This window comes from Pinus tabuliformis, chromosome 5_2 (genome assembly GCF_031772625.1).
Source record: "Pinus tabuliformis cultivar Carrire ecotype Pingquan chromosome 5_2, CPIR1, whole genome shotgun sequence".
NCBI classification, from domain to species: Eukaryota; Viridiplantae; Streptophyta; class Pinopsida; order Pinales; family Pinaceae; genus Pinus; species Pinus tabuliformis.
In genome coordinates, this window is record NC_142306.1 from 972,422,515 (window position 1) to 972,446,217 (window position 23,703).

Below are 23,703 nucleotides of genomic sequence, written 5' to 3' on the forward strand. Positions count from 1 at the left end.
GAACGGCTCCAAAAGTTTAGGACCCGAAAAACTGCTAAAAATAGTAAACTGCGCTATAATTAAGGAAACTGAAAAACTGAAAGGGACAGTTGTGGGGGTCCATATGGGATAGGTGGGTGGCCACCAACATCCACCTGGATCACCCAAGAAGAAGGTTGTGTTCTCTTTGGGTAAAATCTTATGTTGTCATGGATATGGTTGTCATGCATGGGGTCATGGTGTATAGTTGGTATGGTCATGCATGATGTTGTTATATTGATATGATTATGATTATATATGTATCACACTAATGTGAACTGATCTTGCAGATGAGATAAGACTCCCCTGAACATCAATGAGGTATGGTTTTGATTTTGGTATCTATTTGGTTTATCTGACATGGTACACTTGCAGGAAGAAGAGAAAGAAAATATGACCTACCAAATGATAGGCTATAGTTCCCGTGACTCTCCCTACAAATTAGTTAGGTAACAAGGAGGAGATAATTCTCTTGGTATGGTAGATACATTGAGGATTTTGAGGTCAGATATCAAAAGTTGCAAAGCGAACAATGACATATTGGTTGAGGCTCAAGAAAGACTTGCAAGGGCTCAGGAGAAGTAGGCAGAGGTCAATGTAAGTATTCTTCAGAGTTTGTCAAAGTTGTAGAGCTAGGGATAGTTGAGGATCAATCAAGAGTAGGAAGAGGAAACTAAAGGAGTCTATGGTAGCAGGTCTCGGTTCGGATACAAGTTGGATAGAGAGAATACACTTAGAGGTGGCAGATCACTAGATACACCTGAGAGGAGGAAAGGTATGTATGGGCATCATTCTAGTTCCTCTTCAAGGAGACATCATCATAGTCATCACCGTCATCATCCTTATAGGAGCGGTGAGTACTTACATGATGATTTCAAGAAAAGTCAAGCCACCTACATTTGATGGAGAGGTGAAGAAGTTAGAAGATGCAAAGGCAGTATTGCTTGGGATGAAGAAAGTATTTAGATTACACAACTATTCATAGAACATGAAATCCGAGATAGTCACCTTCAGTCTCAAAGGGAAAGTAGATATTTGGTGGGAAGATGTGAAGAATTTCAAGAGCATTTGGGAATAAGAGTTGAATTGGGATGATTTTGAGAGACTCTTCAAGAAGAAGTACTTGTCAGAGAGGTACTATGATGACAAATCTGAGCTTTATGAGTTGTATATGGGTTCCATGACAGATTATTAGTACACTAGTAGATTCCCAGAGTTGTTGAGGTATGTGCCTTATCTCAAGGATGAGAAGGATAGGATCAAGAGATTCATTTGTGGGCTTCCAACAACATATAGTGATAGGATTGAATTTGATAAGCCTAGATAATTAGAGGAATCCATCAGGAAGTTAAAGCATTGTTATGAGCAGTTAAAGCACAAAGTTGAGCCTAAGCATGACTCGAAAGGAAATGCAAAATTTAAAGGGAAGCGGCCACCGAAGTGGGGAAGACCTCAAGATGTAAGTGAGAAAGAAAATGTGGTTCCTTACGAGAAGTTCAATGTAGTTGAGAAGGGACATGGGTCGCATCCTAGAGAGCAGCGGAACCGAGGTGATGGTAGAGGATTGTTGCAGTGTTGGATATTTGGAAAAGATCACTGTGAGAAGGATTTTCCATTGTACCAGGGTGGTAGGCCTCATATCTATAATGCTCAAGAGGCCCAACCTTTTCAAAGATGCTAAGAAGTTTGTTTCCAATTTTGATGCTTGCCAAAGGATGGGAAAACCAATTTCAAGTGATGAAATTCCTCTTCAAACCCAAATATCATTTGAACCCTTTGAAAATGGGCATTAGATTTTGTAGGGCCTATTTCTCCTATGTCCTGGAAGAAAAGATTTACCCTAATCTGTATTGATAATGTGACAAAATGGGTGGAAGCCAAAGCTTTATATTCTGTCACTGAAAATTATATTGTGGATTTTCTCTTTGAAGATATATTTACTTGTTTTGGAGTACCTAGGGATATCGTCATTGATCAGGGGACACAATTTACTTCTAAACTAGGTAAATCCATCAATGAACAATACCAAATCAAGCATTGAAATTCTACACCATACCATCCTCAAGTAAATGGTCAAATATAATTTACCAATAAAGTCTTGGAGCCTATTCTTACTAAATCAATTCGGTTGCATCATGGACACTGGGCTGACAAGTTACTAGAAGCATTATGGGCCTATAAAATAACATGTAGAAATGTGACTGGGTATACTCACTATGAACTAGTATATGTGAAGCAAGTGATGCTACCCATTGAGTTTCAAGTGAAAACATTTCGAATTGTTGTTCAACTAGGGATGGATCTAGATGAAACTTAGAAATAGAGAGTGATATAGCTGAATGAAGTTGATGAGATTAAGAAGGATGTTCTCCAAAATATTATGTTGGTACATGATCAGAGGGCTTGTTGGCATGACACATATATCAAAAATAAAACTTTAAGTCAGGAGACTCGGCATTATTGTATGACAACTAGTTCAAACACTTCAAAGGGAAATTTTCAACTAGATGGCTAGGACCCTATGAAGTGGAGGAAATTTTTGATAATGGATCAGTCAAAATTAATACCATTGATGATAATTAGACTCCATTTGTGGTAAATGGACATAGGTTGAAGATCTACCACCGCCCACTTTCCAAACAAGATTTTTTACAAGTTGTCCTATGAAACCTTGAGATGGCACTGATTAATAAGGGAGATCCAACTCCTGTTGTTTCTTCAAATTGAATTATTATTATTATTATTATTATTATTATAATATATAAGTGGGCTTAATTTTTGTTTTCCTCCATAGGCCCACAGAGAATAAGGAGAAAATCTGTCAACTCTAGGTTTATTCCTTATCTAGACTTGATGGATTATTTACAGAGAAGGAAACCTTGGAGTCTACTTTGAGCATCTTCAAACTCTCTAAAATTGAATGCTTCGAGCACAAGCTGACCTAGGCTCATTAAATCTAATGGGATAGTAGTAGTTAGGGATCTACCAAGTACATATTTGTTCTTTTCTGGGCTTGCCAAAATACTTATGAAAAGGAAGCCACCCTAGAGTCTACTTTGAGCCTCTTCAAATTCCCTAAAAATGAAGAGTCCGAGCAGAGATTGGCCCAAGATCGTTAAATTTGATGGGTTAGTTGTAGTTAGGGATCTACCAAGTAGAAAGTTGTTCTTTTTTGGGCTTGGTAGAATATTTACGGGAAGGAAACCTGTGGAGTCATATGTGGCACATTTCAAACTCTCTAAAATTGAAATTCCACTAGACAACAACTATTCCAGGCCTAGCCCAAAATCAATGGAATAGTGGTTCTAGGATTTGGTTTGAACAAAAATTTTAAATACGGTCATATTTCAGTTTAATTGATTCTTCTAGACTAGTTCCAAGCTAATTTGAGTGTAATTTTAATAAATTGTGCTCCTTAGTTGTTGTTCCAACACAATTTCAATGGTTCAATATTTTTGTTGTTGCTAGTCTTCACATACAACACCTAGACAATTTCAGTATTTCAGTACTTAAACACTGCCTAAAAGTTTTAGTACTGAACTAATTCGGTACTCTAGATCATGATCAGGATAATATTAAATTTAAAGTGAATCATTATATTGAACACCAGTTTGACAACATCAAGTTCAGTGGTGGCACCAAATTCAGAGGCATCAGTTTGGAAACATCAAAATTTTATAATTAAAAGTAGAAGTCTATCTACATCAAATTCAACATTTGCAAAAGTATTAATATTAATTTTTGATAATGATAAGGGTGTCCTATCACTCATTGTTTTCGAATCTCTAGCCATCATTACACAATCAAATAAAGGTATGGATAAACTTTCATTTATTTTGATTAATACAAAGAATGTGAATAATGGAGTTTGATTGGTGGTATCTCCTCCATTCAATTGAATTATATGTTATCACGACTTAATACGCTCTTCCATCATGCCATTGAAATATGCATCATGATTGATCTAAATTGTCCTATCTAATGGTGAATTATGATTATTAGCCTTTTGTCATGATATATGCTTCAATACTTTCACCATCATTATAGATTGACCCAATTCTTATCATAATCCGAAGAAAAAAAACACATTTTCCCTAATTGGCCCCATTATCTATTTGAAATATAAAAAATTTGGAATGAGAAGTTTTTTGCTCCTGATTTCATGGCCTTTCCCAATTCTATAGCTCTCTACGGATCAGCTAGTGACCTCCTGATTCCTTTATTGGACTTGAAATGATTTCCATTGTTAGCATGGTGGCTAACAGACACAAACCCACATTCTCTTAATTCCGCACTACCCCTGAATGTGCTACATGTAAACCTAGGTTTGAAGAAAAGTAGTGGATGAATTTTCTCCATAATTTTCGAGGGCACAATGATAAGGTAGCCATGGAATTTGCTCAAAGTTTAAATGGGAAGTCAAAAAAGTTGGAGATCTTGAGATAGTGGTAACAAAAGAACTAATGAGTGAAGTGACGGGGTTACCTATAACTCGTAAGAAGTATTTCAAAGGGGGCCAACTGGACTAGGAAGAGTGTTTGAAGTTCCTAAATTCGGTGTATAAATTGATCAACTATTCCAAGGGTGTCCTTAAGAGCTTCATTACAGAGGAATGGTGATCGCTTCTCAACGCATTGGAGAGGTTTATAACTTTTGAAGGAAGGTATGCAACCATATTTAATTACCATATAAGGCTTCTTCTCCACTTCAAAAATCGTCGAGATGCCAGTTGTTCTTTCTTCCTCTGTCGAAGTCTACATAAAGTGGCTAGAAGTGTCCAACCGACTTCTAAAAGGGTTGAAACTATTTTACGTCATTACAGTCTTATTAAAATGATTATTTTTCATGAGATGGAGTAGCGAAAGGAAAATTTGGAATAATTTATGGTTAATAATTTTCATGGGGAGGAGGACCAAATGAAATACAGGAAGAGACTAATCATTCTTAAATCAAAGAAGTTGATTAAGGAATCTGAAACCCCTGTGAAATCACCCCCTAAGCATGTGAAAAAGTCTATAAAAACAATGGAATCACAGGTAGCAGAGGGAACTGTAGCAAAGTCCCCAGATTAAATGTTCTCAATAAACCCTAGCCCTCCTCCAGAGAAAGAAACCCTAGTATCTCAAGGGAAGAAAAGAAAAGGAGCCTACAAATAGAGTATAGATATGCATAGTCATGAAGAGAAAACCATGACGTCTGAGCAACCACGAGAAGGTAAGGAGAAGAAACCAAAAATAGAGGTTACAGAACCAGTTGTCTCGACATCAAATAAATAAAAAGGGAAACATTCAAAGGCATCTACTAAGGAAGGGTGGAGGACATTATTTCAAGAGAGAAGGAAACATTGTCAACATCAACCCTGTCCTTGTCCCCATAGTTAGAGGAGATTTCAAATAGATCAAAAAATACTAACCTCGCAATAGGGTAGGAGGTTTACCTGAAGTATGGCACATCAACAGTGCCCTCCACACAACATTCAATCTCTTTGGCCAGTGCTCATTTTGTCTTGTCCAGAGGAAGTTGTTACCACGAAGCGTTCCTCTCAGGTACCTATGAGAACAAATAAGTCAGATAAATATTTATCTAAGGAAGAGGTACCTATTGATAACTTTGATGACCTTCACATTAATTCCCCACATAATGATCTATGTGAATAGGTGCCTAAAATATGAAAACGACTGGCTAAAATGATGGTTAGCCAAATCCAAGAAAGGCGAGTTTATGAGGGGAGTAGTTCAAGGAAACATAGTTTGCCTCCTAAAGATGTGCCTATTCCTGTTGAGAAGGATTTACAATACCAAGTTGATAAACTAAATTGGAAGAACCTGAGGTTAAAAGAGAAGTATCATAACTACAAGACTTTGTACAAACATGTTAGAAAATAAAATGAGATGTATAAGGCCCAGAAATTGGCCCTGACATCGAAGAATGGAAACCTGACACTGAAAAACAAGAAACTCTTTTGCTAGAAAGTGAGACAGATGGGGCCTACCGAAGTATACACTACTTATGAGAGGATTTTGAGACTTCAGCAGCAAGAAACAAAGAGTGATCATGGCCTAGAAATTTTGGTTAACGCGGTAGGAATTTGAAAGGAAGGTTGACCCCAATTTTGATGTCCGAATAGTTTTGTAAGAAGACAACTGCATGAGGACATGCGTCCTCTATGGCATGGGGGGGTGCGGGTTGCGACCTACTTTCATCACTTTTTGGACACCTTATCATGATACCTTCCGTAATATCTTCTTTCATTTGACCCTTTTTGACACCTCAAAAGCCATTCTATCCTTGTAAAATGGTTCATGTTAATGAATGGAGGTAAAATTCAAAATTAGGCCTATTTTCATATGTCTTTGGTTATTCTAGATAAATGCCAACTGAGTTCATATTCTTTTGACTAAATTTGACTCTAATTTTACTAGGCTTCTTAAGCATGAGGATAGAAACCTGATGGAATTGGCAGATCACTGGTGGTTTAACATTTAAGTTTGTGGTTCATGTGACAGTTGTTCGGTACTTGGTTCTACACTTCATTTGATGCCATGTTCCAAAATTCAGTACCAGTAAACTTGATGGTGATTCCAAAGAAGCTTCTCATGTTCTTTGACAATAGTGACAATGATTCCCTCCTAGAGATAGTACCACCACCATATCACTATGGATATGATAGACTGTATAGTGATGTTTGAGGATTTGACATACCTTAATTAAGTCCAGATCATATTTGTACTATTTTTCTTGTCAATTCAGTTTACCTACATTTAGGTCGTGATCTATTTATAAGAACAACTAGCAGTGCTACGACGGTTGGCAAGCGAGAAGGAGATAATAGTGATCTTCAACATTTTGAACAACTTTGTTTTATTTCAGCTTGGAACTATTTTATATATGTATTATTGAATGACTAGTTAATATATTAATCTTGACTTGTATTTTATGAGTTCATGTGTGTTATAGACATTTTTGTGCCTTACAGCATGGAGCATGAAATGTCAATAATCTGAGGGATCCAAAGTCCCTAAACATGTTGTTCCTACCCCTAGAGGAACAAGGTCAGCAAACCACAGCACTTCAGATCAGTTCTCCATTGAAAAACACTCAAAAACAGGTCAATTTTGGATCAAAGCAGCTGCTCCACTAAGCATCTGCGCTGAATGTCAAAAGCTCTATGGTGTACCTACGTTGCATAGCAAGTGGAACAAAGGCTACCTGCGCTGGGCATACTTTGACATGTGGAGGAATCTTTTCTCAATGTGCCAGTGCCCAGGAAGCTTCCAAAATGACACTTGGATCAGAAGATTCGCCTAATGATGAGTAAAGAGGTTCTAAAACTCCAAGTGGAAGGTAGAAACTCCAAGTGAAGGACTAAAGAACAACTGGGGTTAAAGAGGACAACAGTCACACATCAAGCTGACTTATCTTCACTCCAAAACTCTATATAAGGATCTCATCCCATGGGATCTAGAGGCCGGAATTTAGTGCAAAGAATTGCTGTTGGTTTACAGTTGAGAGTATTGGGTGATTGCTTGAGGGAGGTGAAGAGGAGATTTCTTTCCGTCGGGAAGGTGATGCTGGATTGGACCTCTTACGGTTGTATCACCGCCTGAACCTTACTTCCTTATATTAATAAAGCATTTGAGGTTCTTCTATTCGCATGTGTTTCAATGGTGTATTGTCTTACTTGCGTATTTGATTTATGCTAATCCTTGAATCAATTATGAATGCATGCTTCTTGTAGTTTCCTTTTCTTGTCTTGTTTGCAGGATCTCGTGTAGCTGGGCCCGTGAGAAGACTTGGAGCTGGGAGCAAGCGGCAAATAGAGGAGATTGGATCGACCATTTGCGCAAGACATCGGTAAGTGGATCTCTTCCTTTCATCTCTTGCATGTCATAAAGAAGTAACTTTAGATAGCTTTGCTTCAGCTGTTGCTAAGGAACTATCACCCTTAGAGTGGGATAGGGTCATTCCGTGTTGGATACTTTTCCCCACAACAGACTGGCGACTCCACTGGGGATCGTGTCTTGTTGGTAGCTTGTGATTCTTGCTATTCATTTCCTAAACAAAGGGAGTACCGAATCGAACTGCATTCGAATCCTTCGAAGGCAAAGTAGAGGGCAGCTACTCTAGCTCAGTTCTGGGCATGTTTATGATTTGAAGAGCTGATCCACAAGGACTCTTATTAGCTCTTTGTGTTAGTGTTCATCTTCCTTTAATCATCCTCTAAAGTATACTTGATTGATAGCCTCTGATTTGGCCAAAAACAGTTGATTTTTGAGCAATCTGTGACCCGGAACCAAAGAGAGACGAGAGTTTTCTCTTCAGTGCAGCTGCAGTGAAGGCTACCTGCGCTGCAACGCAGGTCCCGAAGGGGCTACCTGCGCTGAATGTCAAACTGACAGTGTCCTACCTGCGCTGAACCAGTTTTGCATTGTGCAACTGGGGTTCCCTGCTTTCTGTTGCCCAGTTTTCAGTATTGTTTTTGCAGCCTGTTGTCAACCTGTATACCCATCTGAAACTATCTTTCTTTGCCATCATTCCGCCTCAGTTGTGTGAAGAAACCGTGATTGTTCTTATTGTATTTCTTACTTTCATTCACAGTTTCCCATAGCGAAAGTGAACTAGTCTTGCTGTGACCTCTTGGATCTAGACCTGTGATAAAGTGTCGTTGTGATTCTAAGAGCTAGTTTATTGTTGTTCATAGCTACTTGAGCATTTGCTTTCGTTATATGGTTCGAATTTCAGTATTTCTTGTGTTGAAACGAGTGAATCTTAAGGTGATCTTTTGATTATTGGACAAAAACTTGTTTGCTTTTCGCTTGAAATTGAATTCGAAATCATACAACAACTTTCTTTTTGTAATACATCAACATTAAGGAAGAAGAAAAGAAATACTTGCATTGTGCATGTGCATTTTGACAGTTTGCATGTCGATTTAGGAGAAGTGCATCAGTGTGTGCTCTATGATCTGTTCGAAAAGATGATGTCTTTCTTTTCCCTCAGTAGCTAAGATTTTCATAAGTTGAAAGAATTGAAAAAGCTTGCTTATCATTCTTAGACTGCATTTAGGAGTTGTATCATACATCACGTGGTGATCCATAAAGGCAAACTGCTAAGCAAGATCAACCTAAAACGAACTGAATTCACATAACAACGCTTTGAAACATAACGAAACACAGCAGAGGTCTAGGTAGAGACGTGTTCCGGCGTCGTTAAACATAGTGACTGTCGATCTCTACGAAGGTGGGTGATTCCTCCTGAGGGACGATAGCACTAATACGGACTTGTGCTCCCGCGTACCGTCGCGTATATTGGGAGACCCCTATAGGAACAAAGCCTTTATCCATAGGAAGCCGTGTCGGCCGCCCTACTAATCGCGATGCAGTGAACACAACATTCACGAAGATCGACCACTCGTACCGTAAAACGTATTATGTGGTTTCGCGAAAGGTTTGGCACACCCTCTGCCTAGAACTCCAGAGTAGTTTCTTTTGGCCTTTTTCAAACTCTATAACTGAAAAAGTCCATCCGAGCATTTGACACTTCGGGCTCGTTAATACATCGAAGGAGACTAGAGTCATCTTTAGCTTTTTCTCGACTCTTAAAAAGTGAAAAAGCAAGTTGTGTCTAAAAGCGTCGTCATAATAAAATTCATTTTAAACAGAACATAATCACCTCCTATTCCTGCGTTGATCTTCGAAGTTAGTCTTTTGGCATCGTAAGTTCTTGTAGAATCACTAAGAAATCTTTTGGATAGACTAGATATGTCTAAACAACCGTCGACATCTAGGACTGTGTCGTCTGACACAGCAGCAGCAGAACCTCCTGCTGCTACTCCAACGATGTTCGCTGGTATACCATCTGTCCCGGCAAATTGTCAACAACAAGCTGGAGTCCAATCAGGGACGACAATATGGTTAGTTCCTATTTTCTCATCCGGATTATCATCTGGTACTTCTTATGTTGAAACTCAACAAATTGATCCAATGTGTCTTCAAAGGCCAATTTACCCTTTAAGTACTGGATTTCCACCATGTGGAGGGCAGTATGCTCTTTCATTGTTCCCTCATAGAGAACAACCATATGAGAGTTTACAACAAGGATCAGGTCAAACTGGAATTACATCCAGCGATTGGGTACCGATACTGCCTCAACGATCAGGAGTTGCATATTCAATGCAACCAGTACACCCTGTGTCGAATATTCCCACCACACCTGCTATGGCGAATGCGTCACAAGTACAAGCGCTACCTGTTGTAATACAACAACCTCTTGTCTCAGCGGCTCAATCACAATCTCAGGGTAGTGCCTCCTTACCTGGAGCGACTCAGGCTCAAACAAGTACTGTGACTCCTCATCTTGGTCAATCATCCAGTATTGGTCAACAACAAATGGTCCAACAACCAGAGCTGGTTCAATCTCAATAACCGCCATTCCAGCAATCATATCAAGGACCTGAGCAACAAGTCTTTGTAAGTAATCGGCAACCATGCTATAATGGTTATACCCATCAACCTTGTCAGAGTTGTCAGCATTATGCTGGTCTGCAAAGACCCATTGCTCAAGCGATACCATCTTATCCTGGATATGCTTCGCCCAACCTGAACCAACAGTTGCCTTTTGTAGCAACTCTAGAATTACCAGATCTAAACCGGCTGACGAATGATCCAATTGCTTATGCCCCTTGGTGGCCAGCAATTCCGCATAAACTTCCATCGGACATTCCTAAATTCAATGGAAATCCAGGTGAAGACCCGTCGAATCACGTCATGAATTTTCATCTGTGGTGTTCATCGAACACTCTAAACGATGATTCGATAAGACTTCGCCTCTTCCAGAGGACATTGACAGGTCCAGCGGCTAAATGGTACATTGAATTGCCAAGAGCCTCTTTCGACAATTTCAGCTCCTTAGCCACGACTTTCTTAACCCATTTTCAATTACCGATAAGGTATGAAACAGGAACAGAACTCCTTACCAACTTCAAACAGACAATGGCCACTCACATATCTGATCATATACATGAGTGGCGACAACGTCGTAGGATGGTGAAAACTTACGTTCCCGATCAGCTGTTAGCTGAATGGTTTATAAAGTCGTTACTTCCGGCTATAACGGAAGATGTGGCCAAGGGAGGAGTCATAACAGAGGAGCAAGTCATTGCTCGTGCTCAATACTTAGACTTAGTATATACTCAGTCGGGCACGCTCTACGACAAAATACCTGACGCCCCTAGACCTGAATTTTCAATTCCTCCCCCTCCTAAATCGAATACTAACTCTCACGCCAGTAATGGCGTGACTGGCAAACGCAAAATTTCTAGTCAAAATGCAAATGAGGAACTTCTTGCCTCAGAAGTAAATGCCATGTCGACCGACAAGGGCAAACAACTGAAGCAACCAGGGGGCAAGAAGAAAAAGAAAAGGAAAGGGAAACCCCCGACAGGGTGTCATATATGCGATGAGGATCATTGGACGAAAGATTGTCCACATATAGCTGAAGTTAAGAAGCTCTTTAAGAGTTCGAAAACCCCAGCAATATTGACTGATCCGTTTCCTAATCCAAGACAAAATCTGGTTGCTAATCAAAATGCTTCCCGATCCCAAGTGCTTATGTTGTCTACCTCAAAGCAGCAGAATAATGCTTTGACAAGGAATAAAGATCACAGGAATCCGAAGCAGTTGAACAACAAGGCAAATAAACAACCTAGTAGTTCAACAACAACTTTGACCAAAGTTGTGCCACCCATCGTTCCTAAGCCAATAATAAACTCGCCAAAGGGAGTAGTACACAAATCGACATTTAATCCTCGTGCAAAAAGAACACAGGATTATAATATAATAGAGGAACTGGCTCAATCGCCGTCCGCTATGTCGACGCCTGAGGTACAACAAAATTGCCCCTCCCAAGAGCAAGCTTTATTATCAGCAATAGGTGGGATTGGCCCAATGGATTCCAATCTTGTGGCCTTTGATCATAAAGGATATGACCCTCAGTTACCAGCTCAACTAGCTTTCCTTATTCAAGTGAAAGCCCTCAACAAAACTGTTCATCGAACAATTATTGATGAGGGGTCATCTACATGTCTTATGTCGATGAGTTGCTGGAAAAATTTAGGCTCACCACCCTTGTCGAAATCGTCAACGACATTAAAAGCATTTGATGGACGATCATACACTCCATACAGGATTTTAAGTAACTTGCAAGTTGAACTGGGGGGCAAAACAGTAGAAGTTGATGTTGAAGTGATCGACGGAAACCTCGATTACAACATCCTACTGGGAAGGCCTTGGATATATGCCATGGCTGCAGTTGTGTCGACCTACTTCAGGAGGATTGTATTTCCTTTTCAAGAAAAAATTACAATCGTCGACCAACAAACATTTCTCCCCAACAGTTCTCAAGTTACGGGAAGCAACACAATGATCCATGAAAGTAATCAATCGCTCCAAAATATTGGAGTAGGTCTCCTAAAAGACCCTGCCTTAATGGGTACTTTTGCCATACCGCCAGCAGGTAATCTGGTGGAAGTAGCCACAGTGGAAACCTACAATATGAAATCTTCTATATCCAACGGATTAGAAAGACTCCTAAATATTTTGTCAACATGGATCATCGCCCTAATGGAAATACTGTAAATACAGTGGGCTCCGAGGACGGTTCTTATCTCGTGTCAACCTCGTTAAAAAATGAAACAAGGAGTCATGAGGATAGTTCTTTTACTGTGTCAACCTCATTAAAAAATGAAACAAATCCCCTTTTCAAAATTCAAAGGTAAACCTTCATTTCAACCACCAAGTTGAATGCAATGAAGCTTGGGGGGCACCCTCCTTTGACATGCGTTATTATGATGCTGGGGGCATGCAAAAGAATGAGCAGTTTTGGCAAAGTTCATGCTCGTTAAAAAATAAACGCAAAACCGAGCAGTTTTGATGCGGAAATTCATGCTCGTTAAAAAATAAACATAAGCATGTGAGCAAGCTTCCCCCAGAGTTCAAGCTCATTAAGAAAAATGAACTGGTAAATAACCATTTGAGACCGTAAATTCATCAGCCATAAAAGCCTTGGTCGTGTTTGTGCACCGTCACCTCCACTTTTCATTTGGCCGATCATTCACATCCACTTGATTGTTTACCTATTTTGAGGAACAGCTGCAAAGAGTGATTTCACTTAGCCATCCTTGTAACACTGCCGTGATTGGAAAATTCCAACCTATAGCTGGAATCTGCTGCTATCCCTGTTTATCACTCGTTCCTCAAAAGACGAGTCTTCTTTGAGCTCTTTTCACTGACTCGTAAAATATGAAAAGTTTGCCGAGTTTTGGCCTTCCAGCTCGTTAAAAGGACCGGAAGAGCTATCCCTCCTCTAGATTTTAATATTTTTGGACCTGAGGGATTATTGCACAAAAAGATCGAGCGCTTGTCTAGTTCGGCTCGATAAAGATATCGAACATTCATCCCTTCTGTATTGTTTTATACTTTTTCGGACTTAAGGGATTAGATGACGAAAAAGGACCCCTGGAGTCCACTTTATGTACCCTTTTCAGACTCTCTAAAAATGAAAAGGACCGAGTTGTCTTTGTCGCTGGGCTCGTTAAAAATATTAGATAGCGACAAACTTGTCTTTAGACGAGAACGAGTTTCCCTATCGTTAAGCTCGTTAAAACATAGCGATGGGCTTGCCCGAAGGGCAGGTTATAGAACAAGCATATGTTATCCTCTTCAAGCTTGACAAAAATAAAGAGGTACTGGTCAGAAATGACTGGGGAAAAATTGGGAGAACCTCAAAGCTTAATGGTAGCAAGTCGCTCTTGAACATGACACTTTTGCCTCCGTAAATATCGGGTTGGGTTATTATCATTCACCGGTCCCTTCACCATGGTCTCGCCATACCATCCATACATGGGGTAATGCTACCGATCCATCACATCAGTGTCGTTATATGTTCAAGAGATGTCATTCAGAAAGTGTCAACCGGGTCCCATCCACTACCATACATCATCTTTCATCCTTCCATGACCGCCACCCTGAATCATATTTCACAGATCGTTTTCACCATCATCGCTAGCTCCGTTCCGTGTCACTGATGTGGGATTCATTAAGGCCCTCCTTTGACGGATCACTTCTTGTCGACATCAGCTCATTATCCAAGAAGTTGATCTAGGAACACCCCCTCAGTACTTTGAAGCTTGCATGCCTCAATGGCAAGTTTCTCACTCCCGACGATAGGTATACATTAATGACCTTCGACCAGGAGACTTTGCGTGGTGTTCGACGTCAGATCCTATATTCACGCCACGTGAATTGTGCTGCAGTACCTTGAGGGTCATCATCATTATCGATGATTCCTCTCGCGCTTGTTAACAGTTTATATTATTGACTGGTAATCAAGTGATGTCTTTCCATGTTCGACTTCAAGAAATTCTCACATGGATCGACTTGTACTAGAGTGAAGATCGGACAAGTTTGAAGACCCCGGATCTAGTTTCATCCATCCGGGCTGCGATATATATTCAGGAGATAAAAACATAGACATGTGCAGCAGATGATCATCCTACTAAAAGGATGATAATTTAAGCAGAGAATTATCAGTCTATTATCAGACGATCGTCTGTTTATGTACAGCAAATGTATTTATAAAGCTGAGCATGGGAAATGCCCACATCAGCTAGATCATGAAAAGAAAGTATGAAAAGATAATGTATTGTATTGTATTTTGTTACAGGTCACCTCCCGACGATTGAATGAACTTCGGATCCTCCTAATAAAGCATTTCACCCGATAAACGACCTCATACTTTAGGGGGCAACTGTTATAGACATTTTTGTGCCTTACAGCATGGAGCATGAAATGTCAATAATCTGAGGGATCCAAAGTCCCTAAACATGTTGTTCCTACCCCTAGAGGAACAAGGTCAGCAAACCACAGCACTTCAGATCAGTTCTCCACTGAAAAACACTCAAAAACAGGTCAATTTTGGATCAAAGCAGCTGCTCCACTAAGCATCTGCGTTGAATGTCAAAAGCTCTATGGTGTACCTGCGTTGCATAGCAAGTGGAACAAAGGCTACCTGCGCTGGGCATACTTTGACATGTGGAGGAATCTTTTCTCAATGTGCCAGTGCCCAGGAAGCTTCCAAAATGACACTTGGATCAGAAGATTCGCCTAATGATGAGTAAAGAGGTTCTAAAACTCCAAGTGGAAGGTAGAAACTCCAAGTGAAGGACTAAAGAACAACTGGGGTTAAAGAGGACAACAGTCACACATCAAGCTGACTTATCTTCACTCCAAAACTCTATATAAGGATCTCATCCCATGGGATCTAGAGGCCGGAATTTAGTGCAAAGAATTGCTGTTGGTTTACAGTTGAGAGTATTGGGTGATTGCTTGAGGGAGGTGAAGAGGAGATTTCTTTCCGTCGGGAAGGTGATGCTGGATTGGACCTCTTACGGTTGTATCACCGCCTGAACCTTACTTCCTTATATTAATAAATCATTTGAGGTTCTTCTATTCGCATGTGTTTCAATGGTGTATTGTCTTACTTGCATATTTGATTTATGCTAATCCTTGAATCAATTATGAATGCATGCTTCTTGTAGTTTCCTTTTCTTGTCTTGTTTGCAGGATCTCGTGTAGCTGGGCCCGTGAGAAGACTTGGAGCTGGGAGCAAGCGGCAAATAGAGGAGATTGGATCGACCATTTGCGCAAGACATCGGTAAGTGGATCTCTTCCTTTCATCTCTTGCATGTCATAAAGAAGTAACTTTAGATAGCTTTGCTTCAGCTGTTGCTAAGGAACTATCACCCTTAGAGTGGGATAGGGTCATTCCATGTTGGATACTTTTCCCCACAACAATGTGTTATTAATTTGTAACTCTATTGATGTAGCTTAACTTGTCTAAGGTAGTGGTCAAGGCTCACCACCAACCTTGGTCAAGTTGTAATTAATTCGAGTTAGCGTAGTAATCGATGTGTGGTGATATAACATATATGTAGTATGATTGATGATATTGTGAGTGTGATTGTAGTTAACTGAATTTTCCATTTTTGAATATTTGATTCTCAGATTTATGTTTCAAAATAATTCATGTTCCTTAGATTTATAGTTTGTAGTTAAAGTATTGAATTTGCAGTTTGGAGGTTGAAGCACTCTTAATGAACAGTTCTTGAATTTGGAGCATTTTGGCTTGTACATTTTAAGATGTGAACTAAATTATTCGAGTTATTCATGAATTAAATTTCTATTTTGCAATTTGAACAAGGTACCCTGCAATAAAAAATTATCAATTTGATGCTTATTGATTGGACAACAAATTAAATTGAGAATGGCTTCATTCTGATATTGGTTTTTTTAGCAGAAACAATAGAAAATGATTAGTATCACAATTTGTATCTTTATTGAATGATCTTTTGCTTCTGAACTAAATGGTGTTTCTTGTCTTCTGCATTATTGTTAGAGCCAAAATTTTTTACAAGTTGGTGTTGAGTGAGATTTGATTTAACTGACAACCCTGGGGTTAGCATTCTGAGTGAATAAGTCTTTTGATTCAAGTCATTGTGAGAATTGCTTGATTAGGGTATGTTATTAAAAGAATTTCTTTAAATAAAATATACAACCTGGATTGATTTAAGCAATTACTTCAGTAACATGGTTCTTTGGTTTATGTTATTCAATACTCTTGAGTGAAAGTTAATAGGTTTCTTCACTTCAGTAAGTTTGATTAGAGCCGTAAATGATTTTTGAGTTTGGAGTTAAGATAAAGACTTGAGTTGAGTGTTTGGTACTTCATTTAGTACTAGGTTGATCTTAGGATAAACAACAGTGTGAAATAGATAATGGATTTGTACCTAAACCGTGATATTTTGCAGCTCTAAGATTACGAACCTCAGTTGATATTTTAAGTGAAGGGAATTAATATAAACATATAAAATGCCTAACAATAGACGCAAAAAAACCACCTCCTCTTGCAATATGAAATCAAAACACCACCTTCACTAGAAACTAGAGTAGTAACATTCACACAATCATTTTTCCCTGCATGAATTCGTGTCACACCCACAACATTAGACCCAAGAATAATGGGTTTTGTAATTGGCAACCTTTGCTAATTGTTATTCTTCCAAATTATTTTCTTCATTCCAACTTCCTTGAGATCGGATAGCTACAAACTATGGAATGTGCTTGCTACAACTAAAATTTTTGAATAATTACAAACACGATTGTCAGTTGTGAGCACTATATATTTTTCTTTTCTATATTATTAATTTAATTGAATTTTAACACTTAATGTACACCTTAGTTGACGAGAAATCAATGCAATAATATTTATGGCATGAATATTGCAACTATATTCATAATCCATGGAAATAAATTTGTTATCTAGTTATCTACATGGTATTGTATTATGAAAAGGCTAAAATAACGCCTTTAAGTTATGGTCCAATCACATGTTTAAAAAATAATTATTTTAATATATTTAAAATTAAATAGTTTTTTTCAAAGGTAAACATTATATGTTGAACTAATAATGGTCACCAAGGAAAATGGTCACTAGGAAAATCAATTGCTATAATTCTACTTTCTCATGGACGAATAATATCTAAGTTGGTTATTCAAGAAAGAGTTTCAAAATGCCTTAGGTTTTTGAGGTTAATATGTAGTGTTTATAAACATATAAAAATGTTGAGCAACATATGAGAAACATGGGTTTCATGATGTTCCCAAAGAAAACAAGTATCTAAGTTGGTTATTCAAGAAAAAGTTTCAAAATACCTTACGTCTTTGAGGTTAATATATAGTGCTTATAAACATATGAAAATGTTGAGCAACATATGCCAAACATAGGTTTCATGATGTTCCCAAAAAAAACAAGTGGCATATTATGCTCTATGTGAATTTTGTTTCACTCCAATAATCCCTTTTATCTCTACTTCTCTCCACCTTCCAAATTCACTCTCATTAAAGCACCTTTTAATTATTATTCTTCAAATTTCCTCTGAATTGGAGAAAGATGAACATTTCAATATAAATGAACATTTCAATATAACGTTCACTGTTAATTACCATGCTTACCAACTATGAATAATTATAATGATGATGATGATGATGATGATGATGGTTAACGTCCACTGAGACCAAATTGGTCTATCGGACCTACAATTTTCTTAATTTTTACTTGTCTGGCTCCTCGTCTTTCTTGGCGAGATTGGTGTTGTAGCTTTCTTTCTTTTCTCTACGGTCTTCCAACTTCTTTTGTCTTGCATCTCCTTCATCTCTTCTGGTTCTTGGGACATTGGTGTCTTAGCTTCGCGATCTATAGTCGGAGAAGAAGTTTGGTTTAGGAGATCTGCTTTGCTGTTAAATGAAGATTTATTTTCCGCGGTATTCAAATCCTCATAACTGTTGATTTGTTGGGGCGGGCTTTCTCCTTGCTTGTTTTGAGAGTTGTTTCCTTCTTCCTTGATTTCTTGTGACTCATTTTCTCTAGAATATTCTTCTTCTTTGATGACAGTGTAGTGTTCTTTTTGTGCTCCTTCCCACCATGTAGATCTGTGGTGGTTTTTTCTAGCAAAATTTTTCTCAGAGGCTTTTGGGCAATTTTTGGCTAGATGCCCCGTCTCAAAGCATGATCGACATTGCTTTGATCGACATCTGAATTATCACTCTATAACATTTTTTAATTATCACTCTTCAATTTTCCTCTAAATTGGAAAAGACTAACATTTAAATATTATATTTAATATTAATGACCATGCTCACCAACTATTCTCATTATTATTTTCATTTTCATTCTCACAGTAACGGTAACACCACGCCGTTGTTGAAACGGACGATCTGAGTCACCCACACGACTCTTGAGTCAACCAGAAAAAGAAAATCCACGAAAATCCTATACCCCAGATACGACTCGTTATGAGAGGAAATTCTCAAATCTATTTGATATGCACAATGCCAACATTGCACAGAGAAATTTATGTAATTCCTTCATTTTATCGATCGCCGATCTGAAGAGCCGATGGCAACTTCCCGGGATTTCATCCTCATCACCACCACACTAATGCTCATCACAGTTTGTGCAAACACCCATCTCATTGATAATTATCAGAAAAGTCGTGAACAAATACATGTCGATATAGCAGCCCTGCAAGTATTCAAAAGCTCTGTCACACATGATCCTTCCCAGGCCTTGGCCAACTGGGATGTTGCCAATCATGTCTGTAATTGGACTGGAGTCACCTGCCACCCTCAGAAACTGCGCGTATCTGCGCTAAATCTATACAACATGAACCTTCAAGGAACTATACCTCCACATATGGGGAACGTCTCATTTCTTGGCGTGTTGAATCTCTCTTCTAACAGTTTCTCTAGCACAATCCCAAACGAATTGCGCAAGTTGCGTCACTTAAAAAGTCTGTTACTTAATAAGAATGAGTTGACATCGTCCATTCCAGAGGCTTTGAAAGATTGCACAGCTCTCAGGCTGCTTAATCTGTCCTTCAATTATTTGATAGGGAGTATTCCAAGTGGTCTCGGCCAATTGCAAAACCTGCAAAGTCTTTCACTGTACAGAAACGGATTGTCTGGAAAAGTGCCCGGATCCTTGGGAAATTGTTCTGCGCTGGAATTTCTGTTTCTCGGAAATAACTCTCTTAGCGGCACTATCCCTTCTCAGCTTGGCTTGCTCACTCGAATTAAAACTTTGTGTCTTGAAGAAAATCAGCTCAGTGGAGGAATCCCGCTGTCACTGCTTAATTGCACGCAATTACGCATCTTAAACTGGTTTGGCAACAGGCTTTCTGGTGAAATCCCGTCGGAGATAGGGACCAAGCTCTCCAATTTAGAGATCCTTTTACTGTACGTTAACAGATTGACAGGGAAAGTGCCAGAATCCTTGGGAAATTGTTCTGCTATGAAGTTTCTGTATCTCGGATATAACTCCCTTAGTGGCACCATCCCTTCTCAGCTTGGCTTGCTCACTCGACTTAACACTCTGACTCTTGGAGAAAACCAGCTTAGTGGAGGAATCCCGCCTTCACTGCTTAATTGCACGGAGTTAAGCTTCTTATACTTGTATGACAACAGGCTTATTGGAGAAATCCCGTCGGAGATGGGTACAAAGCTCTCAAATTTAGAGGTCCTAGTGCTCTGTGGAAACGAATTAAATGGTACTATTCCAAAATCTTTAGGAAATTTCTCTCAGCTTCTAAATGTCGAACTCGCTAGTAAGATACCCCAGGAGATGAGCAACCTCACTCGATTGTTCCTGTTAGATCTACGCGACAATTTTCTCTCTGGAGAAGTTCCTTCTGCACTAGGAGGGCTATCTACTCTTCAACAGCTTCAACTCTCTGGAAACAAGTTGGAAGGTAATATTCCCTACCAATTCAGTCAATTAAAAGCTCTGTATGAACTGGACCTTTCCCGAAACGGGTTTTCTGGAGAAATTCATCAGGTTTTTTCAAGTTTGCAGCAGCTACGAAGATTAAATCTCAGCTACAACAAATTCAGTGGTAATATACCAGACAGTATCGGGGATTGTTCCCGTCTCGAGCTTCTGGACCTCAGTTACAACCAGCTAAGGAGCGTGATGCCATCGAAAGTGGCTAGCCTTCATAACCTGCAGTTGTACATTAATGTCTCACATAATGCACTCGCAGGAAGGCTCCCTGCCACACTGGGAGTAATGCAAATGGTTCAAGCAATTGATCTCTCTGCCAATAATTTTTCAGGGAGCATACCTGTCCAATTAATGAAATGTGTTGGGCTTGAATACCTTAATCTTTCTTACAATTCATTGGAAGGCACCATTCCGACATCAATCGGTCAACTTGCAGGCCTTCAAGATATGGATTTCTCTTTCAATAAGCTTTCCGGCACCCTGCCTCCCTCTATAGAGAAACTAGGGAAGCTTAGCCACTTAAATGTATCATACAATAACTTGACAGGAGAAATACCATCCTCTGGAGCTTTCACAAAACTGAATTTTACATCATTCTTAGGGAACGCTGCACTGTGTGGCAGATGGATAGAGTTGCCCCCTTGTAAATTGACGACAAAGCACCATCATGATTCCAAGAGGAGGGTAGTTATGTTGGCCACTTCGGTTGGCTTAACATTGCTATCTTGTCTGATCTTAATAGTTTTGAAAAAAGTTCGTAGTGCAAAGCCTACTTCGGCGAGATTAGGGACGAAGCTCAGGAGCGAACTCCGCGAGACGAAGATTTTAAGTAAGGAAGAGGTGAACAGAGCAACCAAAGGATTCAGCCAGGATAACCTAGTAGGATGTGGCGGCCATGGGTCAGTGTATAAGGGCGTATTAGACAATGGCACAATCGTTGATGTGAAGGTTATACAGTCAGCCACATCAGGAGGTGCATACAAGAGACTTATAAAAGAATGCAAGACGTTGGGCAGAGTGCGACATCGGAATCTGGTGAGAATGGTGGGCGTATGCTCAAGTTTGCAGGTCAAATCTTTGATTATGGAGTTCATGTCGCAGGGAAGCCTGGATAAGCATTTGCATTGTAGTGAAAATAATTGCAGGTTGGGTTTAAAAAGACGGCTGAGCATTCTCAAGGACGTGGCTCATGGAATGGCATATCTTCACCATCACTGCTCTCCGGCCATTGTTCATTGTGATCTGAAACCTTCCAACGTTTTATTGGATGAGATGATGACGGCCCATGTCGGAGATTTCGGTATTTCACGCCTCATGATCACGCCACAAGCGCGTGACGATTCAACAGCAGCAGTCTCAGGGGACACCTCCAGTGTTCTATTAGGATCGATAGGTTACATTGCGCCAGGTAAATAGTGATACACTTGATTGATTGAGCCATATCATATATCAGATATATATGAGTCATTAATAAGAGTCTTATATATAAATTGATTGCAGAATATGGTATAGGAGGGCGCCCGTCCATGAAAGGGGACGTATACAGCTATGGCATATTGTTGTTGGAAACGATCACGGGAAAGAAGCCCACAGATCTAGTTTTCTCAAAAGAAGGGCAATCATTGCAGAGTTGGGTGGGTAGTGCATTGCCCGATAGATTCTTGGAGGTGATTGACGGCAATTTGGTAAAAGATATTAGGAAAGAAGGAGACAGATTGTTGGAAGTGACTGACGGGAATTTGGTCGAGGAGATTAGAGAGGAAGAAAGCGATGAAGAAGAGGAATCACATGATATAAGTGAAATTATGGGGAATGTAATTGCTGTGTGGTTGGCGAATATAGGTATCTTGTGTACCAAAGGGGATCCCCATGAACGACCAACGCTTCGAGAGGTTGAAGCATCGCTGGAGCAGCTGGTCGCCAAAATCCATAAGAGTGCAGAGGATTGGTTGAACCGCTTTGGACAGGTGAGCGACCAAAGCATTTCAGAATCTGATTAGGATATTTGTTGAAGAAAATGATTAGATTAGTACATTTGATTGGAGGAAAATGATTTATTAAATTTTTATTTTAGATAGGGATTATGTGTTAGAAGAGTACTATGTTAGTTTTTAAGGAGGTTGTTAGATTTACTTAGTTTGTTTCTAGTTAATTAGTTTTCCATATTAATATGGAACTTTAAAAAATGTTCAATCAGTGGATTATGCAATCTAAATAATATCAGTATTTTAAAATAATATAGATGTACTTATGTGTATTTTTGTTTTTTAATAAATGTGATTATGTTTTCTAAATTTCTAACTAAAATATAATAATTTGGTTAATCATTTTATTCAAATAATTTTTTTGTTAGGCTGTTTTCTTTTAACATAGGAAAAGTAAATATCCATATTTTAGGTTGAAAATATCTCTTTATAAATTTAGATATTTTTTTAGTCATTAAGAATAATGATTATTGATATAAGGTTATTTTTTTCACTTTAGAATAATGATTATTGAATAAGATATTTTTTCAGTGGTTTGAGAGTAACATAATTTATAATAATAAGTGGAAAGAGATTTTGTTGAGAACAATTTTATGAATAGTTTAAATAAGTGTATTTTCTTTCTTTTATATCACATTTTTTATTAGTTTTTTAGTGGTTAAGAATAATTATTATTAAATAAAATTTATTATAAACTAAAAATTATGTATTAGTTTTGGGATTTATGTAGATTTAATGATTCAAGATTTGTTTTCTATTAATTTATTTTGTAAATAGAATTGGTATATTAATTTTTTTGTGTGTGCGCTTTATAAAGATTTAATATAATTATGAAATCTTATAATCTTATAAGGTGATAAGTTGGAAGGGCCTAAGTCATGTGTAACAATAATTTGGACGATTTTTCTCAAATTCTTTATTACTAATTTTATAGTGGCCCATAACTTATATGCCAACATTATTCATACTCTTACATATTTAATATTACAATTGATAGACATCATCATACTTTACATCTCTACAAGTGAAATAATGAATAGTATTTTCTTGGATTGACATTTAATTCATTAAACATTAGAATATTGTGTATTCATTGTAAATATGTATCTTGATTCAATAAATTTTTTTTATTATTCTTAATAAGAATGTGCTTGCTCTAGACTTAAGGAGCTTTCAATCTTGTCTAATTGGATTTGTATTTTTAATATTTTTTAACACTTGGCAAAAGTAAAGATAGCATGTTTCATTTACCTTATTGTTGGTAGGTTGTTTACAAGCTTACAACACTAATGAACATTGTCTACAA

At 38.5% G+C, this 23,703-nt stretch overlaps 1 protein-coding gene across 1 annotated transcript; it reads left to right on the forward strand.

Annotated features, from left to right (window-relative positions):
• Window positions 1-19,029: 19,029 nt before the first annotated feature.
• Window positions 19,030-22,436, forward strand: LOC149162536 (uncharacterized). The gene is made up of 2 exons (XM_089435214.1): window positions 19,030-21,820; window positions 21,913-22,436. Exons 1-2 carry the CDS (start codon window positions 19,030-19,032, stop codon window positions 22,410-22,412), a joined length of 3,291 nt encoding a protein of 1,096 aa, XP_089291340.1. The 3' UTR covers window positions 22,413-22,436.
• Window positions 22,437-23,703: the final 1,267 nt, after the last annotated feature.

Excerpts from the sequence above, each read along its gene's own strand:
- LOC149162536 (XM_089435214.1), top strand. The coding sequence starts at position 19,030 with ATGGCAACTTCCCGGGATTTCATCCTCATCACCACCACACTAATGCTC. Across the intron at positions 21,821-21,912 it reads GATAGGTTACATTGCGCCAG|AATATGGTATAGGAGGGCGC; the intron begins GTAAATAGTGAT and ends AATTGATTGCAG.